Here is a 14,390-nt window from a genome sequence, read left to right on the forward strand (position 1 = left end):
AAAGTGCTGACTTTCTACACCCATCTTTGATACCTCTTTGTCTGGCGGAACTCCTGCTTCCACTGTGTGTAACGTTCAGACCTCTTTTGCGCAGCCGTCGCGTTTCTTGGAGGGATACTATCCCATGAAACAGCGTACGTAGCCGTCATGTGCGCAATAGCCTTGGTGAACTCAATCCAAGCATCCAGGTTCAGGTTGTTGACTGTATCACCGTCCTCGTGGTAGTTCACATCGTAGGGTACGCCAGCACCGCCACCAAACATTTCGGCTTCTTCTTCAGTCTTGATGCCTTCAGCTCCACCTGCGATACCACCAGCTGCGATGCCAGCTTCAAGGAAGGGGCCATAATCCGAACGACCATCGAATTCAATCTCAGTGTGGTTAAGACCGATGCTGTCAAAGTACGCAGCAAACTCGTGCTCAGCCTCGGCAGATCCAGTAGGTCCACTAAGGTTGTAAGCCGAACCATCGCCGTCGTAGATCTGATAGGCAAAGTTGGGAGATGCCATCATATCAAAGTCAAGCATGAGACGAATCTTGTCCCTCTCGTCTTGAGGCAGCTCATGCACGTAGTATTCGGCGCCTAGCAGACCAGCCTCTTCCGCAGTCCACCAACTGAATCGCACGGCGTTGTTAACAGTGTAGTTGGTAAGCTGGAGAGCAATCTCCAGAATAGACATAGAACCTGAACCGTTGTCGTTGATACCTGGACCGGCTGTAACTGAGTCGGAGTGACCGCTAACATGGATGACGTTGTCGTGGTCACCAGCCTTAGTTTCAGCAATAAGGTTGCGAGTGTTGTAGACGGTAGCGTTTGTCCACATATCCACGGTGATGTCCACGCCAGCTTCAAGTTGGGCGAGAAGGGACTCTCCTTGGCCAAGGGTGATGCCAGCAACAGGAACGAAATCGCCCTCAGGGTACAAGACTTGCAATGAATATCCTTCAAGGGTACCCTCAGCGTTATTCCATGCCACGACGCCGAGAGCACCTTTAGCAGCTGCGAGTTGCACCTTCTCACCGTATGAGCAGTTACCACGCTGGATCAAAGCGAGGGAGCCCTCGAGGGTTTCAGGGAAGTCCTCCTAGGTAGTGTTAATGTTGCTCGTGAAGATGCAGTAATTTGTCTTACCTCATTACATCCAAGACTAGGGATAGCAACAAGCGGGCCAGTCACATTACCGCCTGGAGCAAGCGTCACAGCGAAAGCCTCAATAGTCTTGTTGTTGGCGCTGAGGGTGGCATTGTACCCAATAGAGAGTGGCACATCTTGGGTATATACGTCGTAATAGTCTGAGAACGCTTCAAGTTCCCCTTTGATGTATTCGACCGTGTCTTCGTGGCCCTGGCTGCCAATGACGCGATTCTTGCCGGGGGTACTATATGCAATCTCTTGGAGCTTCTCTGCTCTTGCGTACAAGTTGTCGATGTGAAGAGCGTCGCGCAGAGATTGCTATTGCGCGAATTAGTGGAGAGAAGAGCATGTTGTCATAAATCGCATACCGAATCGACAAGCGTCTTGTACTGACGAGGCTGGATAGCTGCGGCATCTACTGCTGCAGCGCATGCAGCAGCCACGGCGATTGACTTCAAGACAGCCATTGTAGTTGAACAGTGAGCAATGAAAGGCAGTGGTTTTTCGCAACTTGCCGGGTACGTTGCGCAATTTATGCTTGTTACCATGTCTCCATCGCTGTGTCCGGCCCAGCGACCAGGAACATAGATCCTGCTGACGTCTTTGCATACTGTGCTCTTTCGACCTGCTGCATACGGACAAGTTGAGCCGGTAATATACGAAGCTTACGCTGTACCCGCCAATAACGGAGGGGAGCCGAGCGAAGAAGCACACGAGCCATGTCAAGACGTGATAAGAGGCCTTGGTAGGCTTGAAAATGGTGTCGTGCCAAGGATGCCAAGAGCCACTTTACTCTTGTTGTGGTCTTGAAGGAGGAGAATCTTGTCTACAAGACGGCTGGCGGTAGCAAACCGGACGCCAGTGGAGTTGGAAGTCGATCCAGGCCGAGAGGCCGGGCACGAGAACCGAGCTTAAAGATAGTGCAGTTATGTGATGTACAGTTCGAAAAACGTCTTGCAGATGGCAGATGGCAGATTCGGCGGCTGTTGAGCTCGGGGCCAGGTATGATGGGCGGGGATTCAAGCGAACCTTGGAAGACTGTTCTTAGCGCACCGCCACGGACCACTGCGCGTTGCGCTCCCGAGGTCACTACACTACAGCGACTTGTGAGATGGATACACAATCTAAACAGGTATTGTCTCCGCCGGCCACTCCTTCGACAGATTGCGCGTGTTCTGCATCGGGTGCCAACGTGATCACAACCGCCTCCGGCTACGACATGGTCCCAGCGGCAAATGCTGGTGCTCACAGCACGGAACCTGACCATGCGGGTAGTTTCGAGGGACTCCTCATGGCACTGAATCCATACATGGACGACATGCTTTGTCTACCGACATTCCACCTCTTCATGGAACTACCCATCGTACGAATATTATCGCGCTCATGATTTGGTGTTCATACACTAACTCTTGTGTATCGCTAGGAACTGCGTTGCTTGGTTTACGATCAGTACTTCTTAGAAGAAAAGAGTTCGATAGCCTGTCGGAACTGGCCTCACTTGCAATTCTCTCAAGAGTACGAGCGTGCGATCCGACTCAAAAGGAGGACTGCTCCGTTTCTTCCCTCTCTTTGCCTTGTCAACAAGAAGCTGCAAAGTGAACTTCTCCATTGTCTGTTGGAGGCAGCTCATTTCGAATTTTACGATGGTGTAGTCCTTGGTCGTATCCTGGTCTTGTTGGCCGACTGTTCCTTGCGACTCCATCTTACAGTCCGAAGGGCTACAATAGGAAACGTCAATGGACAACGGAAGCGCCTTCTTTTCGGATCTGAAAACAGAGAAAGCCAAACTGATGCTCGTAAACTTGCGCAAGAATGTAACAACCTCTTGTGTTCTGCGATGCCATACTTGCCAGAACTTCGAGAGCTCAATCTCAAACTGTACGCGCCATTACTGTTTGGGGACACACTCTGGAACGGTTTCCAAATTACACCTATATATTCACTTGCAGTGGATAACTATCTATGTGGTTTCGAACTGGATGCCATCCTTGGTTTGGGCAGACTGGAAAAGCTTAGCATCACAGGTATCAGTGGCGATTGCAACAAAACTGACCAGATCAATCGTACCGGCAACATTATCATCGACGATGGTAAGTCGAGGAACCTTACAGCCATCCTGGACCTCTGTGGACAGATCAAACATGGTTTCATTATACAAAAACGCAGCGTGGTGATCAGAGCTCATCTTCGATATGCCGTCAATAAGGGTACAGAGGAAACACTCGGGTGATACAAGGAGATGAAACCGAGCCAGATGGTACTACAGGATAGCGAGACAGGACGACGTGAGACCAAGCGACGTTGATAGACTGGGTTACCAAGGTGCTTGCGCTAACTGCTTTGGGCAAAGCATAGCTAGCCCGAAGTCAGCGAAGTGTCTACGAATACAAACTCTCGAGGTATTTGATGCATCAGACATATACTCTACTCGTTAGATCGTGACAACGCATGCGGAGTCCTCTATGTATACATAGTATCTTGCTGCTGTTAGTGTCAAAGCACGCTCATTGCCATACGTTGCCAAATGAGCAGACCACAAACACTTGAGAAGCGCGGTACTCCATTCAGTTTCTCATCGAATATCAAAACATTACGATGGTAATTGTAGTGCCTCAATCTTTGCACTAGGTTCCCGTCCTTCTATCAGTTCAGACAGAACAAGCCCAGTGCCGGGCGCATGTGATATACCCCAAGCACCATGGCCCGCCGCTATATAGACACCTCCATTCTCTCCGTCTTTGGTCTTGATGCCTCCAAGCTTGTCGTCTGGTATCCGCGATACGATAGGTCGACCGCTGGACGTGACTGGACGGAAGCACTACCTCGAAAGTTAGTATATGTCCAGAATCCTACCCCTAGGATAGTGACGTACCAAGCCTTCTCTCAAGACCTCCATGTCCTTTCCCGGGACATTCATCATCATAGCTTTTGCGCACTGTCTCAACTGGGCAATGGCCTTGTCATTAGCCTTGACATCCGTCGCAACATCTGGTAGCGGTATGCTTGTGCTATTCAGTCCTGCCAGGTACAATTCTCCACCCAGTCTCGCAAACCATTCTGGTGAGAAGCCAAGTGTATCTGTTGCAAAGACTGCGTGGCAGACTTCCTTATCGAGCTCTTCGGGTTTGTGGTGTGGATTTCGGACGAGCAGCGAGTGGCCGGCCAACGAGGAAACAGGGATGCGTGCTTTGGACGACGGGAAGAGGGTGCTGAAAACACGAGGAGACCAGGCGCCAGAAGTGATAACGAGGCGAGCACACGGCACTGTTACAGATTGTCAGTCGCCATGTGAAAGTCGAAGTTGTCGACTGGGATCTTACACTCTGTGTCCGACTCAGTGTCATCGCTCGTTGAGATCCTCAAGCCACATAAGACGTCGTCGGCGTCTTTGATGATTGCTGTCGCCCTCGCAGGCTGGTGTATTCGTACTCCCCTTTCCTTGACCTCTTTAAGCAGCCATTGGCAGAATCTTAAGGGATCGATCTGTGCCGTAGTACCATCCCGACTGATGACCTCCATGATGCCTTCCTGTGTACGCCGAAGCCATTCCGGGCCGGCAGCCTGCTCTTCCCAGGGCTTGTTGTGGTTCGCTAGCTGTGCTCTGCTCGTCCCATTCTCAAGCCAGTCCTCGCCGCTGCCGCCGATGGCTGACTCGCTGTCTTGCGAAAGGGAGATGCCAGTCGACTGCGAGTAACCCCATGTTGAGCGTCCAGAGTGCGCATTGGCAAGATCGGCGTGAAGCTTGAAGGACAACGCGCCAAGCGAAGATACCGAGGGGGCGAACCCTGATTTGTAGTCAGATAATGCGATCAGAATATAGATGACGCGCCACGCCCATCCCAGACGCGACGGAAGCTTCCCATACGTACAGTCAGCACTGAGGAACCCCGCAGCAAGGCCAGACGCGCATTGGAACAACTCCGGACTCGAATCAACCAAGTGAATTGTCTTTGGGTCTGTCGCTCCACTCTCTGTGAGGTAGTACGCGGTACACAAGCCGATGATACCGCAGCCCAGGATGGCAATGTCGTTGGTGTTTTCCCCGCAGGAACTATAGTCTACACCTGGCATACTGAACTTCACGCCTGGCAAATCGAGGGACAACGTAACAGCGAAACGAACAAGTCGACGTCTCCATGCCCGAGCCGCCCGCCGCCAGACCTTTAAAGGTGCCAATAACTCCTCTTTGTCTAGGCTGGCGCACAAACGCCGTCTCACATCACAGCATAATCATCATGTGTTGGATCATGTTCCTATCCACCGCCGACGCAAAACATCGTACGAGCTGTTCCGCATACCTTTGCTGATCCACTCCGCACCCTAGTCGACGTCCCAAACTCGGGTAAGTAGCATGACCGACATGGCCTGATTTTCTCCAGAACACCCTCTGGAGCCCGGCCTTCCGCCGCTTTAGATTACCGCTGGTCCGACTAACTGATGCAAGACTCGGATCATTTGCACACTTTGACGTCCATTGTACGTCCGGCTATTGGATGCCATCGTATCATCACGAGAGTTAAGGAACGCGAAACCCCTGCATCGCATATATGAGACAAGCAAGAAGACGCGTACATTGAAGAGCTTGTGTGGTGCATTGCTAGCTATAGAGACTCTATTGATGGAATGATGCTGTTTTCTACGAATGATGCCGCATGTATCCTTCCTGTTCTGTCATCCTCACACTTTTTACGGCCCGACCCAGCGATCCTGACCGACCTTGCATATTGACCCGCGTACTTGGTGATCTATGCATTGCCACGAGGATTGAGCATACCCTGGACAGGCTTGTAGTTCTTGAAATGGCTTTCGGGTTGCTCATGCGCCTCGGAGATTGCTGCGTCACCCACGATAGCCTGTCCAAGAAAGTCTGTATCAAGACCGTGACGATAGGTTTTCTCCCACAGCCTGCGAATGATTGTGGGAGCTTCATTCTCATGGTCTGAGAATGCTCCAGGGATGCTTGTGGAAGACACGTCTGCCATCTCAGTCGCATCCGTCACAGGCCGTAAGCTGGATCCCGCTCCGTAGCCCGAGCCATCGTAGAGTCCTGTATGCTGGCCCCAGGTGCTATCGTGCTTCCCCATCTCTGTCGGGCTGTGGAGGTGGCTCTGCACAACCATGGCATTGTCCTCGTCCAGAGCAATATCTAGATATGCTGGAAGTTTTCCCGCTGCAAACGCCTTGTCAAGCTTATCATCAGATATAAAAACCATCCTACAAGGTGCATATACGCAGTCAGTGTGTTTCTCAGATGCAATTCATTCAGGAACATTTCGTACCCATTTTCCCGAACGATGGAGCCAAGTTCCGACACTAATCTGTCTGCTTGAGGACCAACAAGCTTGAACGGTATCTCATTATCACATTGAGCGTTGTCGTCGCCACCCTCCGAGTCGGAAGCGAGCAGCTTGATCTTGAGTCGACATCTCCCATCTGCTCGACGATAGGTCCTTGCATGATAACCCTTATCGAGTATGACTTTTGCCTGCTTTTCTACCATCTTGTTTACATCTGCTGCATTCAGTGCTTTGTTGGTGGCACTGCCTCGTGTGCAAACTTGCTCGTCGTCTGTCTTGTGGGTCGATGAATCTTCCATACGATGTACACCAGAAGTCTCTTCACGGGCTGGTGATTGTCGTGACTCTTCAGTGTTATTGATTTTCGTGAGGGACTCGTCTGGAACCAGATGGTTGAGCTCTAAATCGTCGTGATTGACAACGGGTTCATCGAGGTAGATTCCAGCACCATGAAGACTATCAGAGAGAGCACTCTTTGTTGATGCCGTACTCTTCATCGTTTCTTGATCTGGGTTATATGCTAGGATGGACGTTGGCGAAGGGGTGCTCCCAGTCTGGTCCAGCTCCAAGATTCTCTGGATGGGAGCTGGTGAAAGCGGTACAGTTCCAAAAGGAATGAGCGATAAATCGACAGATGATTGCAGATTCCGTTTCTCAGATGTCGGAACAGGCACGGGCGAGGAGTGATGAACCCTCAAGCTTGAGGTGATAGAGTCTTTGCGGTCGAGATCGAATATTGTTTTGTCAGGGGGTGATTCCTCGAAGTCGAGTACGAGTGATGAATTAAGGCGGTGTTTGGAAGTATAAGGACCCTGTAAAACACAACTTCAGTAGATGTTTCGCCACAATTTGAAGGGACACTTACGTCGGCCGGCGGTGATGCAGGGGTGTCGAGCTGCTTGGTCTTGGTAGGCGACCGCAGACTTCGTAATGAGCTAATGCTCCGCAGCTTTTGCTTTCGCAACGACCCCATTAGACCTTTTCGTACAGGTGATCCGTCACTTGCATCGTGTACGGTGGAGTTTGCTCCTGGTGAATATGGATTCGGAGTCTCATAAATTGGTGCATCGTTTTCATTCCGCTTAGGAGAACGTGAATGAATCCTTGAGATAATTAGCATGGCAGGAACAGGGTAGAAAAGACCGTCGCTCACGGAGCACCGCTCATCCGAGTGAATACATCCGAAACGCTCTTCTTGGCCTTGATGAGGCGATCGAGAGGCATGATGACTTTTCGTTGCTACCTTGGTTATACACTGTAGGCTCGAGAGTGTGCTAAAGACTACGAAATCGATTGAACGGTTGACGCCACGAGCAAGTACAAGCGTATGGCACTTGAGTCCGAGGCTCTTGACCCTAAGCTATGTTTGTTGATATACAGGTCAGGTCCTGCCAAGCTGACTTTACGTGACATTGGCTGGTAGTTTGCAAGAGCATTGTGATGTGCTCGGCAGGAACAACTCGTCAGCAGATTGAGGAAGTAAGAACCAAATCTCAGGATACATAGGATAGCGATGTAACATGCTGAGTTTGATCGCATGTCCAGAGATAATCATTGTGTATTGACGTATGGCGTATGCATGTATCGGAGCGCTCACCCAGTCTCGCTGATGACGAATGCATATCTTCAGTGAGGCGTGCAAGAATACATGCGGCTGAATCTGAGAAGGCGTGAATGGACAACGCTTGGCTCAAGCGGTGCACGTGATTGGGTCAGCCCGTGCACCAGACCCTTGCTTAGCTCCTTCACGTCGCGAACGTTAGCAGTCGTGGAGTGCAAGCGCATCATCAACTTTCAACGCCGCCCTTCACCCAATTTATATTCGAGTATCCGAGTAGAAGTCGCCCATACGCACGCCACACTCATCGTCGCCAGCCTCAGACGCGCCACACTAGCATCGTTCTCGACTAGCCACAATGGCGCGTGGTCGCCCTTCTCGAGCTGCAGCGCGTCGCAGTACGCCTGTTCGCAGCGCAACACCTCAGCAGGACAGTGACGAGGAAATGGTAGATGCTCCAGAATCGCGCGCCGACACACCCAAGGAAGAGGAAGAAGATGCCGACTCAGCAGTTCAAGGAAGCGACGAGGAAGCGGCACCCTCTGAGCGCTCGCCCTCTCCAGCAGTCATCCAGCCATTTCCCCGCAAGAAGCGTCTTGGTCGCCCTCCTAAGAACAGACCACCAGACTGGAACGTTGTCGAACCCGACAACTCTGAAAGCGGTACACCCGTTAAGCGCAAGCGGGGACGGCCGTCAGGCGGAGGTCGAGGACGGCCACCAAAAGGAGGGCCATCGCACACGACGCGCGTCCCCATTGACAAGGAGGGCAACATGATGGATGTAGTCAATGATGAGGTCGACTTACCGGAAGACGAGGAAGGCGAGCAGAAGGTCGACAAACTCGGCAACCTTATGGGCGGACGAGACTACCGTGTGCGCATATTCACTATCAAGGGCAGAGGCGACAGACAGTACATGCTGTCGACAGAACCAGCCCGTTGTTGTGGATTCAGGGATAGTTATCTGTTCTTCACAAAACACATGAAGCTCTACAAAATCATCATCGACGATACCGAGAAGAGGGACTTGATCGACCGCGACATCATCCCACACTCATACAAGGGTCGTGCTATTGGTGTCGTCACAGCCAGATCCGTCTTCCGTGAGTTTGGCGCACGCATCATCATCGGAGGTAAGAGGATCATCGACGATTACTATGTTACTGCAGCAAAGGAAAGCGGCGCAGTCGAAGGGGAAATTGCAGACCCCAACGACAGGCTACCGCCTCCTGGGGAGCCATACAACAAGAACCAATACGTCGCTTGGCATGGTGCCAGTAGTGTGTACCATACTGGTGTGCCTAGTGTGCCAACCGCTAATGGCAAGCCTGTGCCTGGGAAGCGGAAGGTCAACATAACCTCTGCTAACTGGCAGTTCGAGCATGGACGAGCTGCAAGGTAAGCAAAACTTCCCTTTTATCAACCTATAATCAGCAAAGCTAACTTATCCCAGTCGATTCAACTCAAACCTCTCTAAGCTACGGAAAGCAAACCTCACTGGTGTCTACGATCCACACACCAACCTGATGTGCTATCCAAAGGTCACACAACCTACACATGCACGATGGGAAGAGGTCTCAGCCGAAGAAACCGACGTGCCTCCGCTGGTCCGTCGCAAATACCTCGTGGTCGACTCTGTTTTCCAACAGCCTCCTTTCGCCGGGCTAGGTATACCCGGACCCGACGGTGACTTCGTTGATGTTGGCACCAATGGCCTACCAGTCTTGGACGACGAAGACAGGCTAAAAATGAAGCCCGAAGAACTTGAAGCTCTTGAGCAGGTCAAGGCTGAGGAACAAGAGTGGCGTAGTCAATGGGGTGGGGAGAGCACTGATGGTGCAAGAGTGAGACCGAAGATAGGCTTTGTGGGCGTCCCGGTTTGAGACATCCAAACCAGACTGGAATCCAGGAACCTATTTACTCATATGCTGTCTTAGATACCGGTACTGTTTCCAGCACGGCGTGATTTGGCGTACGATATATCAACAGGTCCCGTATTCAAGAAAGAGGATCCAACTAGGTACATCTCGCCATATTTTTGCGATATCTGAATGAAGCGCCGCATGGACACGGCTCCGAGTCATTCATAATACACAGTTTACTGCTCTTCTACATTAATGTCTTGGCCATGATCTTACGACCCTTTGCATCTCGTACCTTGACAATTCACGTCTATCCGCTGTTCGTTTGGCGCGCTACGTACATGTCGTTGATGAATGGCGACAAGGCCGAGCGCCACGTGCTTCTTGGTCGCAACACACACACTGGCACGATGATAGCCTAGTACAGGATCGTTTAATGCCTTGATTACAGCGCTTCCTCTGAATAATGCATCGCCTCTGTACAGGGAGAAAGAGTGCATGGACGAATGTACGGACCAGAAAACATATTTTGAGATAAAACATCTCAATAAGCGGGTCCCTGCCGCGCACTGGAATTATCTCAAAACGTCATTGACACAAGATACTGCCTTTTTTCTTCATGACCAACGCAATACTGCATTCTGGTCGCCACATCAGGGCTGCTGAGTCTCCTTCAGCAGCATACAGGTGCTCTCTCGGTGCCTGTGTCTGACGTGTAGATATCGCACCAGCATTCCAAACTACAACCCCATTCTCGATATTGTCGTCGATGTTCTTTCCCCTGGATTGCAATGCGTCCGGCTACTGGTTCAAAACGGATATGAACCTCTATGCTGCTTGCTACATGTAACACCTTTCTAAGTGCTAAATTCCTGTAACAAGATGTCGGAGATGGATCATCTGTAATCACAATGTGAAGTTCAATTGGTAAACGAAGCTCTGATGATGATGATGCTCAGAGTGGACGCATGTGGGGTTGTGCTGATACCTTGCGATATCACTAGTCTTAGAGACGCTTGTGATAGCCCACTTTCTATATGAGTGCCTTGAATAGTGAGTGGCAGCGCACGTCCAGCAGCGATCTTATTGTTACGAGTCTGGCACCAAATTTGGCTTTGCTTCGGCTCACAACACCATTTCAACAAAGATGCTCGTTTCCTCACAAAGCCGTTCGGGCACTTCCATTGCATGACGTTTGAGCAGACGGCAGCATTCTCGTCACGATGGTAATGTGGTCTTAAGACTGCTGCGTAAGCGGCAACGATTGCTTCGTAGACGTCGTCGTAACGTTCCCCTATCCTTTATTGGATCACCACGCACCAGCTCTACCAGCATCGGCCCGCACTGACATGTTGTTCTGCGAAGAAGAGGGCACATCTGGTCCGCTGGAGTATTGGTAAGAGCCACATGCTCTCCTGAGAAGCCCGTTAGAGGATAGCCGGTAGGCGGCAGTATTACTGATGTAGATCTTGTGTACTGAGTCAAGAATTTCGGTGGTAAGATCTAGATCGCTGTACTGTAGGCGGCTCCGATGCGATAGGTCCGAATACTGGTGCCTGAAACGGTGACGAGTCGGTTGGTGGACCAGAGTGCGATGCCCACGACAAAGAACGCATGAGACGCTAGCCCACTGTTACGCACGCCATCTTTATCCAAGACCAAATTCGTGCGCACCCAGTCCATTGCGTGGCGGCTGCGGAAGATAGGATGACAAGAGAACGACAAGGCAAAAGTAATTTCGGTACCGCAGGATTGTGAGAGCTGATCAATGAACCACCGGCTTGTTATTTTCTTACTACCGGAAAGCCTCCGTCTCACATGCTCGTAAAGCTTGAGTGGAAACTCGCAGAAACTCACCAGGGACCCTTTGCTCCAAAAGAGCCGGAGGCAAAGGGACTCGTGTGACGCTTCGGTTTTGAGCAGCAATAAAGGAAGGAAGCTAAGGCTAAGCTTCTATGCGGCTTCCCTGGTGTTTCCACGAACAAAGGAAGTCTACCCCAGGTTGCGCAAATCTTCCGGCAACAGGCCGCACTATGGAAGTCACGATAGATTGCAAGGTTGTGTGGGGATATGAAGATGTGTGGGTGGAATAGTTAGCGACCCGGCAAAATAGATTGGAACTATGGGGTGCAGATGCTTCGAGAAGGAACGGCTTCGGACCTTCATCTACGCCAGCCGTGCCTGAAGTATACGAGCATATTGAGGGCAATAATTGGGGGGTGTGCGTGACTGTGAAGTTGATCCGGAGGGGACTGGATGCAGCGCGGCGTTGGGGCGTATTGGGTTTGGCTGACGGCATCTTACGACATGCTACATTGAATTTGTTTCGTGTCGCCACTGAGGTGCACCGAGTGATACAGGTGGGTCGAGCATGAGAAGGCTAATACCAGCTCGTGCTACGCCTCGATTGCACGTCGGAGTTGGATAAGCCCGTTTACGCCTCCGTCAGAAGCAAGAGAGACGGAAGCCTGGGACAGCGGCCCCGTCGTCTGATGGTGGTAGAAGCGGCACATGCAAGCAGGAATCAAGTCCGGCAGGTTGTAGGACGAAGACTGCAACGACGGTCCCCTGACTTGGGTAGTGAAACGACGGGGCGGGCGGCTGAGTTCCTGACTTCCTAGCGTAGGGGGCGTGTATCGGAGGGTGGGCTCAATTAGCGTAGCCCCGATGCGGGCAAGCGCACTAGGGGTCCATGGCTGCGCTTGGCAGCTGCCTATTAAAGTGTCCGTGAATGCCACCTGTCCTCTTCGCCGCACAGCCCGGGTCCTAGTGATAATCACCCACTATGCCCACTCATAGCCCCATCAACTGTCGACTTCACCATGGCTCAGTACACCTTCGATTCTAGTCTATTTTCCCAGACCATGAACAACTCGGCCATGACTTCCACGCCTCTCCCCCCACCATCCGTTGAGGCCATGCCTACTACCATCAAGATGGAGATGATTGAAAACTACGACCACTCACCCTCACCCGCACATCACTCGTCCAACTCGTCGGAAGCATCACACACACCTGCACCCGAGAGCAATGGCTCCAAGCCCGTGAAGAAGCGCAAGTCGTGGGGCCAGGTGCTCCCCGAACCCAAAACCAGCCTACCCCCACGGAAGCGGGCCAAGACCGAGGACGAGAAGGAGCAACGGCGGATAGAACGCGTAAAGCGCAACCGCCTCGCCGCCCACAACTCGCGCGAACGCAAACGACAAGAATACGAAGTTCTACAGACCGAGAAGGACGAGCTCGAGGCCAACATGCAGGCCTACAAACAAAAGATGGCCGAGATGGAGGCCGAGCTTAGATATTACCGCTCCAAGTACCCTGGCGAAGCACCCCAACAGGTCTTCGACTTAGCTACACCACCCAGTGACACCTTCGACACCATCTGCCCCGCGCAGATCCCAACATCCTTCCCCAGCCCTCCCGAGTCCATGGACTCGATGGACTCACCCCGTGACTCATCCTGTCAACCCGAGACACCCCCGTCAAGCTTTGAGGCTTCTCCCGAATTCGACTCGACACAATATCCTGCCGCGATATTGTGCGACCTGCCGTGTCAGTCGACTTCGGGAACCTCTCTACGGGCGATCTGGGCCTACCTTTCTCTGTTCAACCTTACGCTCCAGTCGATGAGAAGTCTGTCGTCATGGAAAACTTCTTCGACTTCGAGCCCTTCCCAAAGTGCAGTCCAACAACGACTGCGCCAATGGAGCCCGCTTTTAGCATGGTCGACTCTTCTTCAGGCGATGTCTTCGGTCCAACACCCTTCGACCACAGCTCTTTCTCAAACTCTTATGCCTTTCTTGACGGCTTTGATGCAAAGTTCAACGACTTGCAGAGTGCCTCTGGCGCAACTTCGGTTAGCGACGAGGCCCTCGCAGCGGGACAACTTTAGCACTATCGCTGTCGCGAAATCCACCAAGGGGGCGAAGAAGCAAGCTGAGTTGGTGGATGGTGGCTGTGGTTCACGACTGATGAGGTCTTCTAGGCCTAAGCAATTGGGTAGGCGTAAGGTGCGATCATTGAGGTTAACGGGGGCACTTGGTTGGGAAAACATGGGGTGTGGCATCACTACCGGGCGTGGGACGGCGTTCTGAGCGTGTACACTCTTGTAGCAACAGTTTCGTTTAGACTTGGTAACCTTTCTGGATATTGTTTCCTTGATGGGATATATGGCGGACAAGATACACCAAGGGCTGGTGCCTTTATCTGGCCAAATACCATGATCTACTATTCATTCACTCTTCTTCCTTTGCATCGTGATGTCTTCTCATTGACTTGGATGCTCGACCTTCTCAACGTGCTTTTTGTTGAGTACCCACTGCCACTCCAGTGTGTCACCGATTCTCCACGATTCTCCCCCCTTCCAACGCTAACCATCCCACCTCCACTTCGGACTCCGGCTCAGCTGAGGCGAGACACACTTCGCATGCAGGCTGACGCCAACAACCTCCACTCAAACTACCAGCCCAGTTGACACCAACTTATTCTAGGTTGTCGGATGACGTGACCAGGCACTCGTGAAAGTCTATTCATAGGCT

General features: G+C 51.8%; 6 protein-coding genes across 6 annotated transcripts; 3 read left to right on the plus strand and 3 right to left on the minus strand.

Moving 5' to 3' along the window:
• Window positions 1–14: 14 nt before the first annotated feature.
• AA0111_g2030 (putative leucine aminopeptidase 2) lies at window positions 15–1,602 on the minus strand (the record flags this gene model as incomplete). Its single annotated transcript, XM_028647757.1, has 3 exons — window positions 15–1,085; window positions 1,133–1,453; window positions 1,504–1,602. 3 exons carry the CDS (start codon window positions 1,600–1,602, stop codon window positions 15–17), a joined length of 1,491 nt encoding a protein of 496 aa, XP_028510894.1.
• Window positions 1,603–2,246: 644 nt separating this feature from the next.
• On the plus strand, window positions 2,247–3,365 carry AA0111_g2031 (hypothetical protein; the record flags this gene model as incomplete). Its single annotated transcript, XM_028647758.1, has 2 exons — window positions 2,247–2,498; window positions 2,559–3,365. 2 exons carry the CDS (start codon window positions 2,247–2,249, stop codon window positions 3,363–3,365), a joined length of 1,059 nt encoding a protein of 352 aa, XP_028510893.1.
• A 360-nt stretch (window positions 3,366–3,725) lies between these two features.
• Window positions 3,726–5,206, minus strand: AA0111_g2032 (hypothetical protein; the record flags this gene model as incomplete). The annotated part of the gene is made up of 4 exons (XM_028647759.1): window positions 3,726–3,953; window positions 4,008–4,399; window positions 4,456–4,920; window positions 5,005–5,206. The coding sequence occupies 4 exons, from the start codon at window positions 5,204–5,206 to the stop codon at window positions 3,726–3,728; spliced, it is 1,287 nt and encodes a 428-aa protein (XP_028510896.1).
• A 674-nt stretch (window positions 5,207–5,880) lies between these two features.
• Window positions 5,881–7,656, minus strand: AA0111_g2033 (hypothetical protein; the record flags this gene model as incomplete). Its single annotated transcript, XM_028647760.1, has 4 exons — window positions 5,881–6,349; window positions 6,415–7,244; window positions 7,298–7,535; window positions 7,586–7,656. 4 exons carry the CDS (start codon window positions 7,654–7,656, stop codon window positions 5,881–5,883), a joined length of 1,608 nt encoding a protein of 535 aa, XP_028510895.1.
• Window positions 7,657–8,348: 692 nt separating this feature from the next.
• On the plus strand, window positions 8,349–9,873 carry AA0111_g2034 (hypothetical protein; the record flags this gene model as incomplete). Its single annotated transcript, XM_028647761.1, has 2 exons — window positions 8,349–9,388; window positions 9,444–9,873. 2 exons carry the CDS (start codon window positions 8,349–8,351, stop codon window positions 9,871–9,873), a joined length of 1,470 nt encoding a protein of 489 aa, XP_028510898.1.
• A 2,801-nt stretch (window positions 9,874–12,674) lies between these two features.
• AA0111_g2035 (hypothetical protein) lies at window positions 12,675–13,744 on the plus strand (the record flags this gene model as incomplete). Its single annotated transcript, XM_028647762.1, has 2 exons — window positions 12,675–13,404; window positions 13,476–13,744. The coding sequence occupies 2 exons, from the start codon at window positions 12,675–12,677 to the stop codon at window positions 13,742–13,744; spliced, it is 999 nt and encodes a 332-aa protein (XP_028510897.1).
• Between the last annotated feature and the right edge of the window lie 646 nt (window positions 13,745–14,390).

Source organism: Alternaria arborescens (genome assembly GCF_004154835.1).
Source record: "Alternaria arborescens strain FERA 675 chromosome Unknown contig_3, whole genome shotgun sequence".
NCBI classification, from domain to species: domain Eukaryota; kingdom Fungi; phylum Ascomycota; class Dothideomycetes; order Pleosporales; family Pleosporaceae; genus Alternaria; species Alternaria arborescens.